The sequence below is a fragment of the Lepidochelys olivacea genome (assembly GCF_965140295.1).
Source record: "Lepidochelys olivacea isolate rLepOli2 genome assembly, chromosome: 10".
NCBI lineage: Eukaryota > Metazoa > Chordata > Testudines > Cheloniidae > Lepidochelys > Lepidochelys olivacea.
In genome coordinates this window covers 5,119,873-5,136,062 of record NC_140420.1, presented here as the reverse complement: position 1 = coordinate 5,136,062, position 16,190 = coordinate 5,119,873, and the positions used below count along the sequence as shown (strand labels likewise).

At 46.9% G+C, this 16,190-nt stretch overlaps 1 protein-coding gene across 2 annotated transcripts in view; it reads right to left on the bottom strand.

Moving 5' to 3' along the window:
* CHTF18 (chromosome transmission fidelity factor 18) overlaps positions 1-16,190 on the bottom strand; it is a 46,612-nt gene that overhangs the window by 15,618 nt on the left and 14,804 nt on the right. For both annotated transcript variants that reach the window (XM_084640640.1, XM_084640641.1), the window contains exons 16-18: positions 15,799-16,023; positions 15,420-15,569; positions 8,402-8,532 (exon numbers count right to left, since the gene is read on the bottom strand). In XM_084640640.1, coding sequence (XP_084496766.1) covers positions 8,402-8,532; positions 15,420-15,569; positions 15,799-16,023 — 506 coding nt within the window. The remainder of the gene's footprint in view (positions 1-8,401; positions 8,533-15,419; positions 15,570-15,798; positions 16,024-16,190) is intronic.

Genomic DNA, 16,190 nt, shown 5'->3' with positions numbered 1-16,190 from the left:
GCAACCTGTCAGAGCATTTCTTGTTGTATTGTCTGTCTTTTTCTTTATTAAAAAAACCCAACACTGCCGTTTGTATCAAAGTATCTCTACCCATTCCACTTGAATGGGTTTAATTAAGCATCCTTCGCATAAACTGCATGGGACACCTCCTGCCCCAATTTCCTATCAAGCACTGAATCCAACAAAGGAGAGAAAAGGGTTATAGCCAACTCCCATTGTTGATTTTATTGAGCTATGCTATAAACAGGCATTTGGGTTAAGCAAAGCAGGTTTATTCTGAACAGGATTTGAGCGCAGGACTTGGAGGGAAGGCCTTTTCCAGAGCAGTTAAAACATGAACACAGCCAGAGAATTCCTTAGAAACCAGATTAACCCTCTTGTATAACAATTATAAATATTTTATGTCTTCTTTGCACTTGATAATATTTCTCTTGAGAAAGAACAAAAAACACCCATGCATCAGAAGAATTCTCAGTGATTTAGAGATCAGCTTTCTGCCCAATTTGCTATTTGAAAAGGCACCCTTCTTCCAGTTTTCTCATTGGCTCTCTGCTGTCTTCAGAGACAGGCAACAAAGTCATAAAACAGACATCCGACTGAATCTGTAACTGTAGGAAAAATAAGGACTTCTAACAGAGCTTTGCTTTAAAATGTTGTGCTTGTCATTTCAAATATTCCTCTCATTTAAAAGTTTCTATGGCTTAAGATGAGGTTTAGAGAGATTTTACTATTTGAAATTAGAATGGCCACTAGCATTTTTGAGAAACAGCTGCATTGTACAGTCTTGTCTTCCCAGCAACCCATGGTCACACAGCCTAAAGTGCAAATAGAACATAACGCACCTTCATGCATTTTCCGATCATTACGGTAACTATTACAGTACATTGCAGAATATGCCAGCAAAAGAAAACAATGCCCAGACTCAAAACTTAAGATCCAATATCACAGCGCATGCCTGCACCAAATGCTGCTTTTCATGTCATGTGGTTTCCACACTCTGCAACATTTTCAATTAGAAGCCAAAACCAGGGACAATGGGGGAGGGGATACCATTTCACTACCACCCAAGTGTATTAAGTCAGGTCTACATTGTTTCCATATGTATGTTGTGAAATCTACATGTGCCGCTTCAAGAAAGGTGAAGGAATCACTTGAAACAAATCTAAATACCTACTGCATAGCGTAACTGCCAGCAATAAGATGCACAGAGTGAAACCTGTGCAAAATGTTTGTCCAACAACTGCTGTCTTAAATGATCACACAAAATATCCTCAGATGTACCAAGTGCAATTATAATCCGTCACTGGAAGATCCACCTCCATTAAGCTTCTCCTTTATTAGAAGGCCAATTCAAATGTTTCCAGTCCTTTGGGCTGATGCTTGAAAAAGGTTTCATTGGAATTAAATACAGTGTACGACTTAACTCCTGCTATTCCCCCCCCCCTTTTTTTTTTTTAAACTTGGAGACTACATTAGCATAAGTCTTAGCTACAGTCTGGGTCCTGTGTTATTACACTGTAATGCATCCCCAACACCTTGGATGTGTGAACTGTAATGTACATACTTAAAACATAATATTTAAAAATTATTAGGTCTGTAGCCTGGTAACTGAATACCATTATTACTAATATTCAGCAAATAAAAATATAACAAGGGGACCGATTCATTGCTGGTGCAACCCCATTGAGATCAGTGAGACTACATCAAGTAGTAACACAAACCAAGGTGGACAGAACTCAAATCTTAGGTAAGGCTGTGAATCAACCAGCATATTTTTGGTGCAAAAAATGACTGGCTTTACTCCTGGTGCAATCAAGTAGACTCTGAACTCCTGTGTGCACGTGAACAGAGATGTCAATCACATATTAACAATAACCCTCTCTGCAAGCTTTCTGGCAACAGAAATCTTAATTCCACCTACATGGATGAGCTGCAAAGCTAAAGACACTGTCCAGCCCCATAACTCCAGTCATAGCTACACATCGTTTTTCTGGAGACCTCTACTCTAACTTCTAGTTACTCTATATTAGCCTATGGAGCTAAATGGAATGATGCCATTTTCCTATGGTTTTGCATTGTGCAGACAAGAATTTAAATGGGGAACGGCCCTGATGCAGAGAGAAATCTCAAGGTTATTAGATACATCCCTTGTTTTTAATGCTATGAATCTCTGACTTTTTGCCTTGGGTAAACCATCTTCAAAACTACCGTCCCCCTCTCTCACCAAAACCAGCCTCGACTTCCAGATGTACCCCCAACATTTAACCCAACACTAAAAGTTCACAGAGAAAGTCAACCATTGTCCTTGGGTCGAGTTCTCTGTTTGCAGAGTGTTGATGTTTCCAAGTGCTGGATCCCCTTTCATCTGCTTTGCGCTAGTGAGATGATGTTAACTTGGCTTTGGACAAACTTGTCTTTACTGAGAAGCCAGGTTTAAAAATCACACTGCACAGAATACCATTCAGGGTGGACAATACTGCATTGTTCCTGCTCAGAACACTGCAAGCTGGAGATGACTGAAGGGGAGAGCTACGCAGAACCTCAGAGCCCAGTGCACAAAAGCCTCCTGTCCTGGGAAAGCCACTCTCAAGGAGTTTGATGTATCGAGTTTTCCTTTTCAGATCATCCCATGGCTAATAAATCAAAACTCTCTTTCTCCATCCACACCAGTTGCTTCCACCCCATCTCATCGAACAAGAGATGGAGCAGACCTGTCTCTTATCATAGAATCATAGAATATCAGGGTTGGAAGGGACCCCAGAAGGTCATCTAGTCCAACCCCCTGCTCAAAGCAGGACCAATTCCCAGTTAAATCATCCCAGCCAGGGCTTTGTCAAGCCTGACCTTAAAAACCTCTAAGGAAGGAGATTCTACCACCTCCCTAGGTAACGCATTCCAGTGTTTCACCACCCTCTTAGTGAAAAAGTTTTTCCTAATATCCAATCTAAACCTCCCCCACTGCAACTTGAGACCATTACTCCTCGTTCTGTCATCTGCTACCATTGAGAACAGTCTAGAGCCATCCTCTTTGGAACCCCCTTTCAGGTAGTTGAAAGCAGCTATCAAATCCCCCCTCATTCTTCTCTTCTGCAGGCTAAACAATCCCAGCTCCCTCAGCCTCTCCTCATAACTCATGTGTTCCAGTCCCCTAATCATTTTTGTTGCCCTTCGCTGGACTCTCTCCAATTTATCCACATCCTTCTTGAAGTGTGGGGCCCAAAACTGGACACAGTACTCCAGATGAGGCCTCACCAATGTCGAATAGAGGGGAACGATCACGTCCCTCGATCTGCTCGCTATGCCCCTACTTATACATCCCAAAATGCCATTGGCCTTCTTGGCAACAAGGGCACACTGCTGACTCATATCCAGCTTCTCGTCCACTGTCACCCCTAGGTCCTTTTCTGCAGAACTGCTGCCTAGCCATTCGGTCCCTAGTCTGTAGCTGTGCATTGGGTTCTTCCGTCCTAAGTGCAGGACCCTGCACTTATCCTTATTGAACCTCATCAGATTCCTTTTGGCCCAATCTTCCAATTGGTCTAGGTCCTTCTGTATCCTATCCCTCCCCTCCAGCGTATCTACCACTCCTCCCAGTTTAGTATCATCCGCAAATTTGCTGAGAGTGCAATCCACACCATCCTCCAGATCATTTATGAAGATATTGAATAAAACCGGCCCCAGGACCGACCCTTGGGGCACTCCACTTGATACCGGCTGCCAACTAGACATGGAGCCATTGATCACTACCCGTTGAGCCCGACAATTTAGCCAGCTTTCTACCCACCTTATAGTGCATTCATCCAGCCCATACTTCCTTAACTTGCTGACAAGAATACTATGGGAGACCGTGTCAAAAGCTTTGCTAAAGTCAAGAAACAATACATCCACTGCTTTCCCTTCATCCACAGAACCAGTAATCTCATCATAAAAGGCGATTAGATTAGTCAGGCATGACCTTCCCTTGGTGAATCCATGCTGGCTGTTCCTGATCACTTTCCTCTCATGCAAGTGCTTCAGGATTGATTCTTTGAGGACCTGCTCCATGATTTTTCCAGGGACTGAGGTGAGGCTGACTGGCCTGTAGTTCCCAGGATCTTCCTTCTTCCCTTTTTTAAAGATTGGCACTACATTAGCCTTTTTCCAGTCATCCGGGACTTCCCCGGTTCGCCACGAGTTTTCAAAGATAATGGCCAGTGGCTCTGCAATCACAGCTGCCAATTCCTTCAGCACTCTCGGATGCAACTCGTCCGGCCCCATGGACTTGTGCACGTCCAGCTTTTCTAAATAGTCCCTAACCGCCTCTATCTCCACAGAGGGCTGGCCATCTCTTCCGCATTTTGTGATGCCCAGCGCAGCAGTCTGGGAGCTGACCTTGTTAGTGAAAACAGAGGCAAAAAAAGCATTGAGTACATTATCAAACCGGTCACTCACCTACAGGGACCACGTAAACCCAGCCAAGAGTAAGGAGTCTTTCACTGTCTGGCGAAGTTCAGGCCATTGTAACTACACTTCTCTGTTAAGTTCCTCACAGTCTCATCGCCGGTGGATAGCTGGAGCGTGGCGGGCAGGTAAACGAACAGATAGATCAACCCGAGAAGGAGCAGCACAATTACCAGCGGCACTCCCCAATCCGTAATGAACAAAGTCTCGTGGCAGCGAGCCTGGAACATAGGAGCAGGGGTTCGTGCTGCATTCTATTGTTCCTTGGACAAAAGAGGAGCCACGGGCATCTTTGGTTTTTCTCTCTGCCGGCTCTTCACACCTCTGTGTTAAAAGCTGACAGGAAGCTGTTTCCCCTCCTTTAATCCGATGAAAACGAACAATCTCATGCCAGCATTAGCTTGCGTGGATGCCCAGGGAGAGAGCGAAACCTTGCGAACATCGGACAGGTGGTAGGAGAGCAAAATGCATCAGAATTGCCCACTCTCCCTTTCTGCTGTTCTCAATAGGGAAGGAATAAACAAGACTTCATGTGGAGAAGATAGAGGATTTGTGACACTAATATTTTCCTGGAAAGAGACAGCTCAGTGATGCAGAAAGAGAGTAAAACCCCATCAACAAAAGAGGGGGGTTATATTGAAAAAATGTCAGTAAGCCCCTTAGATACATAAGGGATTTGGGACGACAGGACATTTCAGCAGAATTAACCTTGGAAGTGCTTTGCAAAAAGATTTCTTGAATGAAAAGAGAGAGATAAGAGATAAAGAAGCACAAGTCCTTTCCATGGCCTGTCAGCGCCTGCATTCGTTAGGTGCTTTAGAAAATCTTTATTGCTCAGTGTCAGCCATTCCCTCCACCCACTTGTCAATCACAAGTACTGCTGCTACATCTAGTTTGGGCTTTTTAAAAATTATTATTATAAAAATGATCAAAGTTGATAGGACAGGAAGCACATCAGCATGTAAATTTCATCCAACTTCTATAATTAATTCAAATATTTAAATTAACTTTCTTGAGCCATTTTCTCTCCCTGTGAAATCCTGGTCCATGCTCCCAGGGGAGTTCTGCACAACGCCAAATGAAAGGGATTTTGGCTGGGGGTTAGAGCAGAGGACCTAGGTTCTATCCCTGAATCCATCGATGACCAACTTTGTGACCATGGACAAATCATTTAACCTTGCTGTGCCTCAATTTCCCCACCTGTAAAATGGGAATAACACTTTCCCTACCTCATGGGGGAGGGAGGCTGAGGCTTAACTAACACATTATATAAACAAAAATGTGTTAATAGTATTTTTTTTTTTAGTACTTATCAGAGGATCTGAAAGAGATTTATAGAGCATTTTGGTGTTACTTCCATTTTACACAGAGCTAGCTACAGGGACTTGACCCCACCCAAAGATCAGTCAGTGGCAGAATTGGGAATAGATTCATAGATAAGACCAGAAGGGACCACTTTGATCATCCAGGCTCTAAATGACACAAGTAAAGTCACAGGATTCCCTGAATTAATTCTTGTTTGAAATATAATACCTTCTATGGATGTGCTTATAACCATCTATAAAAAGCTACTCATATCTGTTAGATGCTTAGAACATCTATTAATTGTTTTATAAATGGAATCCATAGAAAGTCTCCACAACACGTCACAAATAACTTGCAGAAGGACACAGTTCTCACTGTGCCTCCGGCCTCTATGGGACATCAAGGTAGGCTAGTAAGCATCACTGTTTTGGGAAGATGATAAAGGCAAGCTATCCCTATTTCCATGCTTTCTTCCTCGTGGCTGTTGACTTAACTCACCACCACTGGTCGCACTCCCCGTCAGTACCCGGCCCAAAGCCAGTGATCCAACTAGCAGACCAAATTCGGTGATGAATCCTGGTCACGTGCCATCTGAGGCACGTTGCACATATACTAAGATGACGACTGCCTTATGGGTAAGGGTGGCAGAATCAGATTTTGATTTGGCTGTAATTCTGATAGATATCGTCGGGTTGTATTTTTAAGCATGTTTTTTATTTTTATCAGTTTTATCATTTTCTCAGTTATGTGAAATTTTGGGTTTTATCAATTTGAATATTCACTGTTGTGGGACATTAAGGCGGATGATGGAAATCAGACAATTATTTAAAGACAGCAAATGTTGACAGCGGGACTGCAGGGGCGCTCCCTGCATGGCCAAGGGGCCTGAGACACCTGGCACAAGGTGTGGAGAAGGCTAAGATCCTGGCCCAGCAGAGCAGAGCTCCCCCAGACAGGCCTAGGACCACAACAAGAAGAATGAGCCCCTGGCCGTGGGAGAGACCACTCTGCTGCCAGACAGCTCTGAACTCCTGGCCGGGAAGTGAGTGGGTGGGTTTGCAAGAGGCTCCCTGCATGGCCAAGGGCCAGGGTACCGGACCTTGCAGGTGCTAGGTGCAGGGGAGGCTGCCCTCACAGACTATTATCAATAGTTATTTTTTTTCCCATTGATGTGTGTGTGTCAGGTGAAATCGACATTTACCAACGACTAACTGTTTCCATCAAATCCTTTCCAGCCTACGCATGGGGTTTTTTGTACAGCTCGATAAAGAAATTAAAAGTTTTCAGATCCACACCTTTCCCAGTGACCATATTCTTCCCATGGGGCTTATATCAACTCTAATTTGTCCATCATAATGCAAGCAATTCCTTCTTATTGGGGTTAAAAAACAATGAAGTCTAACAAAGGACAACTAGAATGGAATATACACTCTGGACAGCGAGATGACACCCATTAACCATCTGCTATTGAAAGCAGGGTTTCTGTTTACAGGGATCAGATACAAGCAGCTGTTCAGACCCACCCGCCTATTAAATAGTTAACTGCAAAGTATCAGCCGCTAGATTTAGAAACCTGCTGTAAAGCAGAGAGAGGGCATGACCCCGAAATACCCATGAAAGAACCTTCTACAGAAATGAGAAAAAAAAAAGCGAGAAGAAGAGAAATTGGTGAAAGTTAAAAAGGATAAAACGAAGTCTGATTCGCAAGTGTGAGGGAAGTGAGGGGGTAGAAGAGCATGGGTATTGTGCGGGGATGGGTGTGTTTAAAGTCAATAGGCAGAGAAATAAATGTGATATTTTAGCCAGTTTGCCATCTGCTCCTAACTTCTGAAATACCTGCTTTTCCCAAAGACTGCAGCCAGGAGCGAAAGCTTAGCCCAGTCCTTGAGCTTTCTTGAGTAGATTACATAACCGAGCAGATCTGTGATGCCCTCTGTCACTATTTTGATTCTTGCAATTTTTGTTCTGAATCTTGAGGGGACATTGCCGAGCATTTTATAAAGCTGGAAACTTTTTGTATTGTATGCAGAGAGCGGGAATGCAGCAAAGAAACAATCCAAGGGCTCACTGATTGCAGATATGTCCAAGGCTGTAAATATTGAAGGCTCTTGAGTATTCTTAGTTCAGCATTTTTCTGGGTAGGCTTTTAAACTTTTGGATGCAGCTTCCACTCTAAAACAGGGAAATCTTTTGGACCAACTCTGAGGGTGACACATTCAACTGAAAGGTTATTAAAAATGAATTGCCAGATTGGCTCAGAGAATCCAGTCAGTATTTTGTCTGAGGAAGGTTTCTTTCACAGTTATGGCATAAGCTTCCCCCAGGAAAACCTGACCTCCAGTAGTCAGAGGGCTGCCTTATGCCCTGAAAAATAAATTCTTGTTTACTTTTAACAGTTGCTATTCTCACTCTGGATATTTCTATTCGCCCTTGAAATGCCTAATACCACACTGAATCCCGCCAAGATCTTTGGCCTCACCAGTCTCTTGTGGCAATGAATACCATGGGCTAATTGCATGTGAGAGAAGAACTATTTCCTTTTATCCCCTTCGAATCTGCTGCCTTCCCATTTCACCTTCTGACCCCAGGCGATCGCAATCAAGTGTTTGTGTCACAAAGGCCTTTTGTAGCACACGATTGCTCAGCGCATACTCACGGCTCCAGTTTATAGACATACTGCCCCTCGGGAGTGCGCTGCTGGTGGTAGGTGAGGTTATAGGCCAGCATTGTACTGATCAGGTCAGCCAACTGCTGCTTCTCCTTGAGACTGTACAGCTGCGTGTTCACCTGTAAAGAAATAACCCAAACTGAGACCCCTTCACACAAGAGCTAGCTAGCTGTCACTCTAAGGTACCTATCTGGCACCCAATACCAAAGCATCTGAGCACCTATAATCGTCAGAAGCAGCATTATCCTCACCAGAGACATGGGGAAACTGAGGCACACGGTGGCCAAGTGACTTACCCAAGGTCACACGGGAAGTCTGAAACAGCAGCCCCTGGGACCCTGGTCTCCTGCACTCACAACTGCCGTCTCACTATGCCTGCTCTGTATGTAAACACCTCTCACAGCTTCACAGAGGGACAACAGAGAGGGTCCCAGGTCAGTCAAACCCCTTTGTGATCCAGGCTTCCATTAGGCAGCAGTTTGCAAGATTATACAAGCTAAAGAAAGACCCTCTCTCTCCTCCTCTTCCATCATGACCCCCCAGCCAGGGGGCATTTCAGCAGGACGACAGAAGCAGCGGGGGGTGAGGGGGAGGAGGCTCACTCAGCAAAGAGCAGGTACAGGTAACCAGTGGCACCAGAGCGCTAACGCAGAACACGCCAGAGTTTGCCATGGAAGCCCCCCCAGCGGCTGGCACAAAGGGATCAGCTGCACGGGAGGGCTTGAGAAAGCCAGCCCCATGGCTGGGTCTGGGATTCCATTTCAGCAGCCTGCTTCTCCCCCTTCCAGCCTGACTGATCCCATCTGGCCAAAAGAGCCTGCCTTTTCCCCAGGTTCCTAAAGGAGATTGCCCCTGCTGGCTGAGGACTCTTCTCTAGGCAAACACAGGAAGGCTGACCTGAGCCCAGTAGCCGTAAGCAGCTGCAGCTCCTCTCAGTTCAGCAGAGGTGCGCTGGCTTGCACCAGGACTGAATGTGGCTCCTGTCGCCATGAATGGAAGCCCTGCTGCCAGAGTGCTGTACAAGGGTGTGGGTAGAACTGGAGTGTGAAGAAGGGAAAAGGCAGCGCAAGGGCTTCAGAATAACCCCTTGCTCACACCAAAAGTAACAGGCTCGTTATTCACACAAACTACACATTAGCCTTGGTTTCTGAGACTTCACTGAAAGACAAACAAATACACGTAACTGCAGGTTGACGGATTAAACAGGTGACACTTTTCAGCAGAAATGCCAGATCTTGAAAGACATCTGAATGCAAGATCAAAGTGCTCTGAATAAATAAATGTCACATTTTAAGCAGCCCCAAGACATTGGTTAGCAATTGCTTTTGTTTCAAGTCCTCTCCTGATTATATACCCTTGTCTAGCTGCCTTACATAACTGTCCCCTTTAGCCTGAAAATACAGGAAGGTTGCCTCAGGTAAAGCTTGGACCGATGGTGTGCTGTCCCTCACATACCGACCTGTAGCAGCAACCCAGGACAACTGCTGGATGCCACTGCAGTAGGAAGCAGAACATCCAGCTCCATGAATCAGGACAAACTTTTATAAGGGTTCTGACCCTCACGGAGTGAGGGCTTGTGTTCTGATAGCCATCACGGGATCGGAAGAAGCTGCCCCTTTGGCAGATTGTTCCACAGTAATCCATTACCAGAATTCTTGCCTTTTTCTCTGCAGAGCATAGTACTGATTACCATCAGTCAGAGGACTCGCAATCAGACAGAGCCCTGGCTTGAACTGGTATATAAATGGTCATGCTCTTCCTTATTTGCACTACAGTAGCACCTAGAGGACCCCCATCAAGATCATGGCCCCGCTGAGCTGGGTGTGCGCAACACAGCAAGAGTGTCCCTGCCCCTACCAAATCACAGCCTAGCCACACCAGGGTGGAAGGGGAACCAGAGGCAGAGAGAGAAGAAGGGACTTGCCCAAGGTCAGAATTGGGAAGAGAACCCAGGTCTCCTAGCTCCCAGTTCTGTGCCCTGTCCATTGAATCAGTGAAAGGAACGCCCTGGTCTAAACATACACGGCACCTGGAGTGGACTCAAGCCACAGTGGAAGCTCTTTCAAGGTCAGATGCCATGTACATTGGGAAAATTCCATCTACACCAACTGACACAAGCTAGTTCTCTCTGCCCCCACTGGGAGCAGATCCCGCCGTCTCCATCCACACATTCCCTCTGGACATCCAGCGAGAGGGGGCCAGGTGCTTTACTCTTCCCCATGATCCGAGAAAGGACCTAGACCAGGTCTGGTCTATGCAACAGATTCTCCTTGCATGCCAGTTATTCCTCTCCAGAGTTTTGCTCTGGTTTGCCCACGACGAAGTTAGTGCGGCAGGAGCCGAAATGAATTTAGTGAGCGGGGAGGGAGAGGCTGAGGCGTCTTGGCCTGTCAAGTGCTGAGGGTCCTCAACTCCCAGCGATGCCCGATGGAAGTGGAGGACTAAGCACTTTGCAGGACTGAATCCTAAAATCAACAAGAAAGAGTGCCTGTCGAAACAACACACACACGCCTACGACCTCCTTCACCACTAGGCCATTAGCTCAAAGCTAGCCTGGCTCTGCAGTGACCAGAGGATTATCCCCTCAGATAGCTGCTTGGTGTCATCGGGTCTCAATCCGTTCCCAACAGCTGCAAGCCTACACTGTGAAACCCACCACCCCAGCTAGTTTACTCCCCGATTGGCACCGTTAGAGTCCAAGAGACGTATATTGGATCGGCCAGGGCTGCATTCCTGTCCCCCAGAACACATTAGGGGGAGAGGTGACTTGATCACAGTCTATACGTATCTACATGGGGAACAAATATTTAATAAGGGGTTTTTCAGTCGAACAGAGAAAGGTCTAACACGATCCAATGGCTGGAAGTGGAAGCTAGACAAATTCAGACTGGAAATGAGGTGTAAATTTGTAAGAGAGAGAGTAATTAACCGTGGGAACAATTTGAATCAGAGTGGATTCTCCAGCAGGGGCAATTTTTAAACCAAGATTGGATGTTTTTCTCGAAGATCTGCTCCAGGAATTATTTTGGGGGCAGGTCTCTGGCCTGCATTATGCAGGAGATCAGACTAGATGGTCACAATGGTCCCTGCTGGACTTGGAATTTATGAATCGGAGCTGACGGGACAGTGAAAGAGAAGCTTTTGTGGCTGCTATCTGGGCTACTTCTCCACTCCCCAGAGACGTCCACTCAACAGCTTCCTTCAGCCCTCTCTTTCTTCCCTCACTTATGCGTCAGGCAGCAATGGCTGCTGCTGTGCTGTGATTTTTAATTTATCAGGGATGGATTCTTGCAACATCATTATATAGAACGTTGCAAGAATCCGTATATATATATATATAAAAAGGCAGAAAGAAAAAACAAAATTAAGCTAATAAATCCTTAGGCCCCCAACGTTGGTTTCAGCTGGTTTCCAAGAAGCCAAGCGACTCCCAACTGAGCAAACAAACCCAGCGCACATCATTGTGCTGCTTTTCTGGGCTATTTTTAAACACGTTTGTGAAGGGCTGCAGAGACAATACTTAGAGTGCAGGTAACGTGCTCTTCTTCCCCTGCAGGTGCATATTAGACACTACAGTATGAAAACACACCGCAGCGACCACCTAGGATTTGCATATGTTCCCGATCAAGGCCTTTTCTAAAAACACAGCAGCCTCCAGAAAGGAACAGCCTATTGCACCAAAGACTCTGGGAAGGCAGCTTTGCTTTATTAGAATCACTACCTTTAATGGTATCAATGTCAGTTAAAGACCTTCCCCTCAAGAACATAAGGCCTTTCTGTACAGAGTGATCTAGTAGCTAGTACAGGAAGACGGGCTGCAGGGAGTCAGGATTCCTGGGTTCTGTCACCAGCTTGCTGTGTTAGCTTGGGTAAATCACAGTTTACCTCTCAGAAAAATGGGAGCTACTTAAAGTTACACACAAGCTACTTAAAGTTTTATTCCTTTGAGATGGCTGAAGGAAGACAATAAAGAAGTGCAAAATGGAACAATTTTTACTAGCAGCTTTAATGCTGATAAATCCCAAGAGAATCCTTCGTCACTGACTGAGCTGTGCATACAGTGGACAATAAGCTACGTACCTTTCCCTGCCCATTTATTTCACAGGAAAACTCAGGATGCATGAGAACACATTTTTACTGCATCTTGACATCTGATAACCAGAATATAACCAAGCCGGACAAGGCAGCAGCTGTGTTCAAAACAGGAGGGTGAGCAGAGATGTTTGCATGCAAAAAAAATAAATAAATAAAAATTGAAAGCCCAAACGGTATGTGTGTACATTTGTGTGTAATCAAATACAAATCAGGAATGTTACTGTAGCATTCGATGCTGAAAGTGACACATGAACTGATAAAGGGCTGCCCCATCCCCTAAAGAAGGGGAGGAAGGGTTGTCACAGAGAAATGACAAAGGGAAGTTACAGATAAAGGAGATGAAAGTCCTCGCGTGTAACAGCAGAAATCTGTGTCAAGAAAGAAAGCTGACGTGACAGCGTTTTTTAAAAGATCTACGTCTAATGGCAGAGCCCCAGCAGGGACCCGAGGAAGTAACAATGCATTGCACTTGCTCTCTGCTGACCTTCTGAGGCTTACAATGTGGACAATGCCATTCTGCAGATGGGGAAATGGAGGCAGAGATATTACGTGACTTGCCTGAGGTCATGCAGGGGGTCAGTGACAGAGCCTGGGATAGAAACCAGCTTTCCTCACTCCCAGGCTCTAACTGCTGGACAATATGGTCTCACCCTATTGCTCTCGCAGGCTGTGGATTATGCCAACCACCACTTGTTCCTGTCACAACAGTGCTCCCCCACCCAGCTGGGAGCATGGAAAGCTTGTCTCCTTGATGGCATCTATCATTTCACCAGAGCCTTGGGCCACACAGGCAGACTCCCAGGGACTCTCGGAAGCCAAAAGAGTTTGGTACTTGTACTCCTGAACCCAGCTCTGATGCAGGAGCACAGTCCAGGTCCCACCATTCCACTGAGCACAGCGCTCACAGGGGTGTTCTCAGCTATAAACCTTCCTGTCCTGTTCCCTGATGGCTGCTCCTCAATCCAGACCCGCAGCACCGACTGCCACACCATGCCTGGGGATTGCCAAGCACAGGCTGGCCAGGGCAGCAAGAAGCGCCATGCTCTGTGCCCGTCTGGTGACGCAAATAGGGGACTCTGAGGAAGAGACCAAACTCCTGCTTGCTTCTGACCCAGTGAAAACCCCACGCAAATCCCTCCCAGCCAGGATTAGAAGCCACACTTGGTCCTTCCATTGCAGGATTAGCAAGCTGTTCCCCAGACTCATTTGCAGTCACTAAGGGACAATCTATCTCCCTTTGGTACTTCGGTGCCCCACCCGGCATTAATGGTAACTGGGGGCATCAGCACCTTTAATGCATTAAGCCTCACACCTCTCTTTTGAGCAGGGCGGGGCTGTGATCCCCATTTTACAGATGGGGAAGTGAGGCCCAGAGAGACTAAGTGATTTGCCCAAGGACATACAGGGCAAAGCCATCCTGTGGCAGAGCCAGGAATTGAACCTGGCTCTCCAGTGTCCCAACCTAACCCCCTAACCATAGACCACTCCCCTCCTTCTTCCTCTGGGTGAATGGTCGAACCAGCCATCAGACATGCAAAGGACATAACATGCCAGCACTTTACAGGGACCCAGGGGCTCAGCCTTAGTGTTAACTCTGGGTAGTAGAGAGCATCCCCGAGAGCCTTCAACTCTTGCCTTCAGGTGCTCTGTCCAGAGGGTGATCCTAATCTGGTGTAGCTGGGAGTGACGATCCTCCCAGAAAGGGGGAGATCTGTTCAACAGGAGAGCGTAAAGGAACGACCTCCACCTTGCAGGACTGGGCCTTCTGTCGCTGCTTGTATTTCAACCACACAAAGAGCATGGCATCCTAGCAATACCAGTTACGAGACTTTCACCAAACCACCCTGCCTTAGCTTCCTGACCGTGGAGGACACACCTTGAACACAGGTGAGATTAACTGAGGGACAAGCACAATGAATCCGTAAAACCTTTAAACACAAAAATAACATGAAGTAGATTTCTTTCCCTGATACAAGGAGGACAGTTAATACCCAGGAGGATTAAAATAGTGAAACACGCCAAATAGGGTTGCGTCACTTTCCCCCAGGCTGGTAGAGACAGAGCCCATCGCTCTCCGGTGCCAAAATAAAAGAGCAGCATTTGCTGACCCAAGTCAGACCCAGCCTCCGCAGCCGCCAGGGCCTGTAAGAGGGATCAGAGAGGAAAGCACTAGTGTCCCAGAACCCACTGGGTGTGCTTTGATCCCATCCTAATACGGCAGCGTGTTCTCCTCCGGTTGCACTCACAGACCAAATCTTGCTCTATACCCCGCTTCTGCTCCTGACCTTCTCTGTGCACGCTGCTGGTACAACAGCTTTCTCTTCAGGTCTGGCTACCGGTCTCTCCCCCTCACTGGACGGCTGCCTGTACTTCTCTGCTCCCTTCCCAGCGCTGCTGGCCTCACTCCTTTGATTTGACCTCCATAGACACCCTAATTCTTTAGGCACCGGGGACTTACCAGGACTGTTTATGTCCCACCTATGGAAGTGCAAACTGACACTCAAGTGCATAAGAACAGACATGTGCCCCTCTCCCCAAGAGGCTGATTACCAGAGGTGCCAAGTTCTTGCAGCTCCTCCTGCCTTCAGCTGTAGGCACTCAGCACTACCCCACAGACCCCAACAGTCCAGCATCAGGACTGGGATGTCCTATCACAGCAGCCCCACTTTAAAGCTAGCCCAAAGTTTGGAGCACTACACTCTGGGTTGGCGGGCTCAGTCCATTTCTGTTCTCTGCAATTCATACCCCATCCCTGTCTGCTGCTCGGAATTACTCAGTGCATTCTGGGACCCAGTTTGCGCTAGGGACACTTTCCAAAGGGACGGGTTCTCATGCCCCATGGACAAGCACAGGGCACTTGCCACCCATGTGGAGACATTCGCAGACACCGCCCTTCCAGGGGGTCACTCACCGGCCTGAGCTTTGGGGAGATGATGTCTAAGAGCAGACAGAGTGCCTCCAGGATGAGAGACTGAGGCCTCGCGTGGCTCCGAGAGTTAGGTGCGATCCCCGATATCATGGATGCCACGAGATTCTGCATCTGGTTCAGTTTGGTCAGAGCCTGGTTTAAGACAGAGCAGGAAACCTGTGAGCCACTGTGTTGCAAACGCACTTATATCCAAAGGCAAATCACCTAGGAACCCAGGAGTCCGAGTCAAGGTCCCCTGCTCCAACGGCTGCTTCCTTCCCGCAACACAGCTATAAGCATCGCACCTATAGAAAGGAAGCCAATAACCCTCCCTCGTAGGCCCCAAACCACTGGCCCGGGCCCATCAGTCCTCGGTACTTGCCTCGTACTGGCTGTTGGGATAGGCTAGTCTGGGGATGCTGGAAGCAGCAAAGAGCAGATGAAAAGCAACAGGGAGGAAGGGCAGGTATCTCATCAACTGGAAGTTCTGGCCGTGCATCACGGTGCTGCTGACTATGTCGCAGAAGCCTAGCCACTCCAGAGCCAGACACACCGCACTGAAACTGGAATCCTTTAACTTCATGTTCAGGAAGTTGTCGTACAGGCCCTGGAAGGAACAGAGCAGAGCGACGATTACATATTGATCCTGACTAGACAGCCTGTCACCTTCATAGCTGGGAGTCAGGGTTTCAAGCATCCCACTAGTATGTAGTTAAATTGCTGCGTATCCACCTGCTGCACTATCCAGAAGTAACAGCAAATCAATCCTTGTGG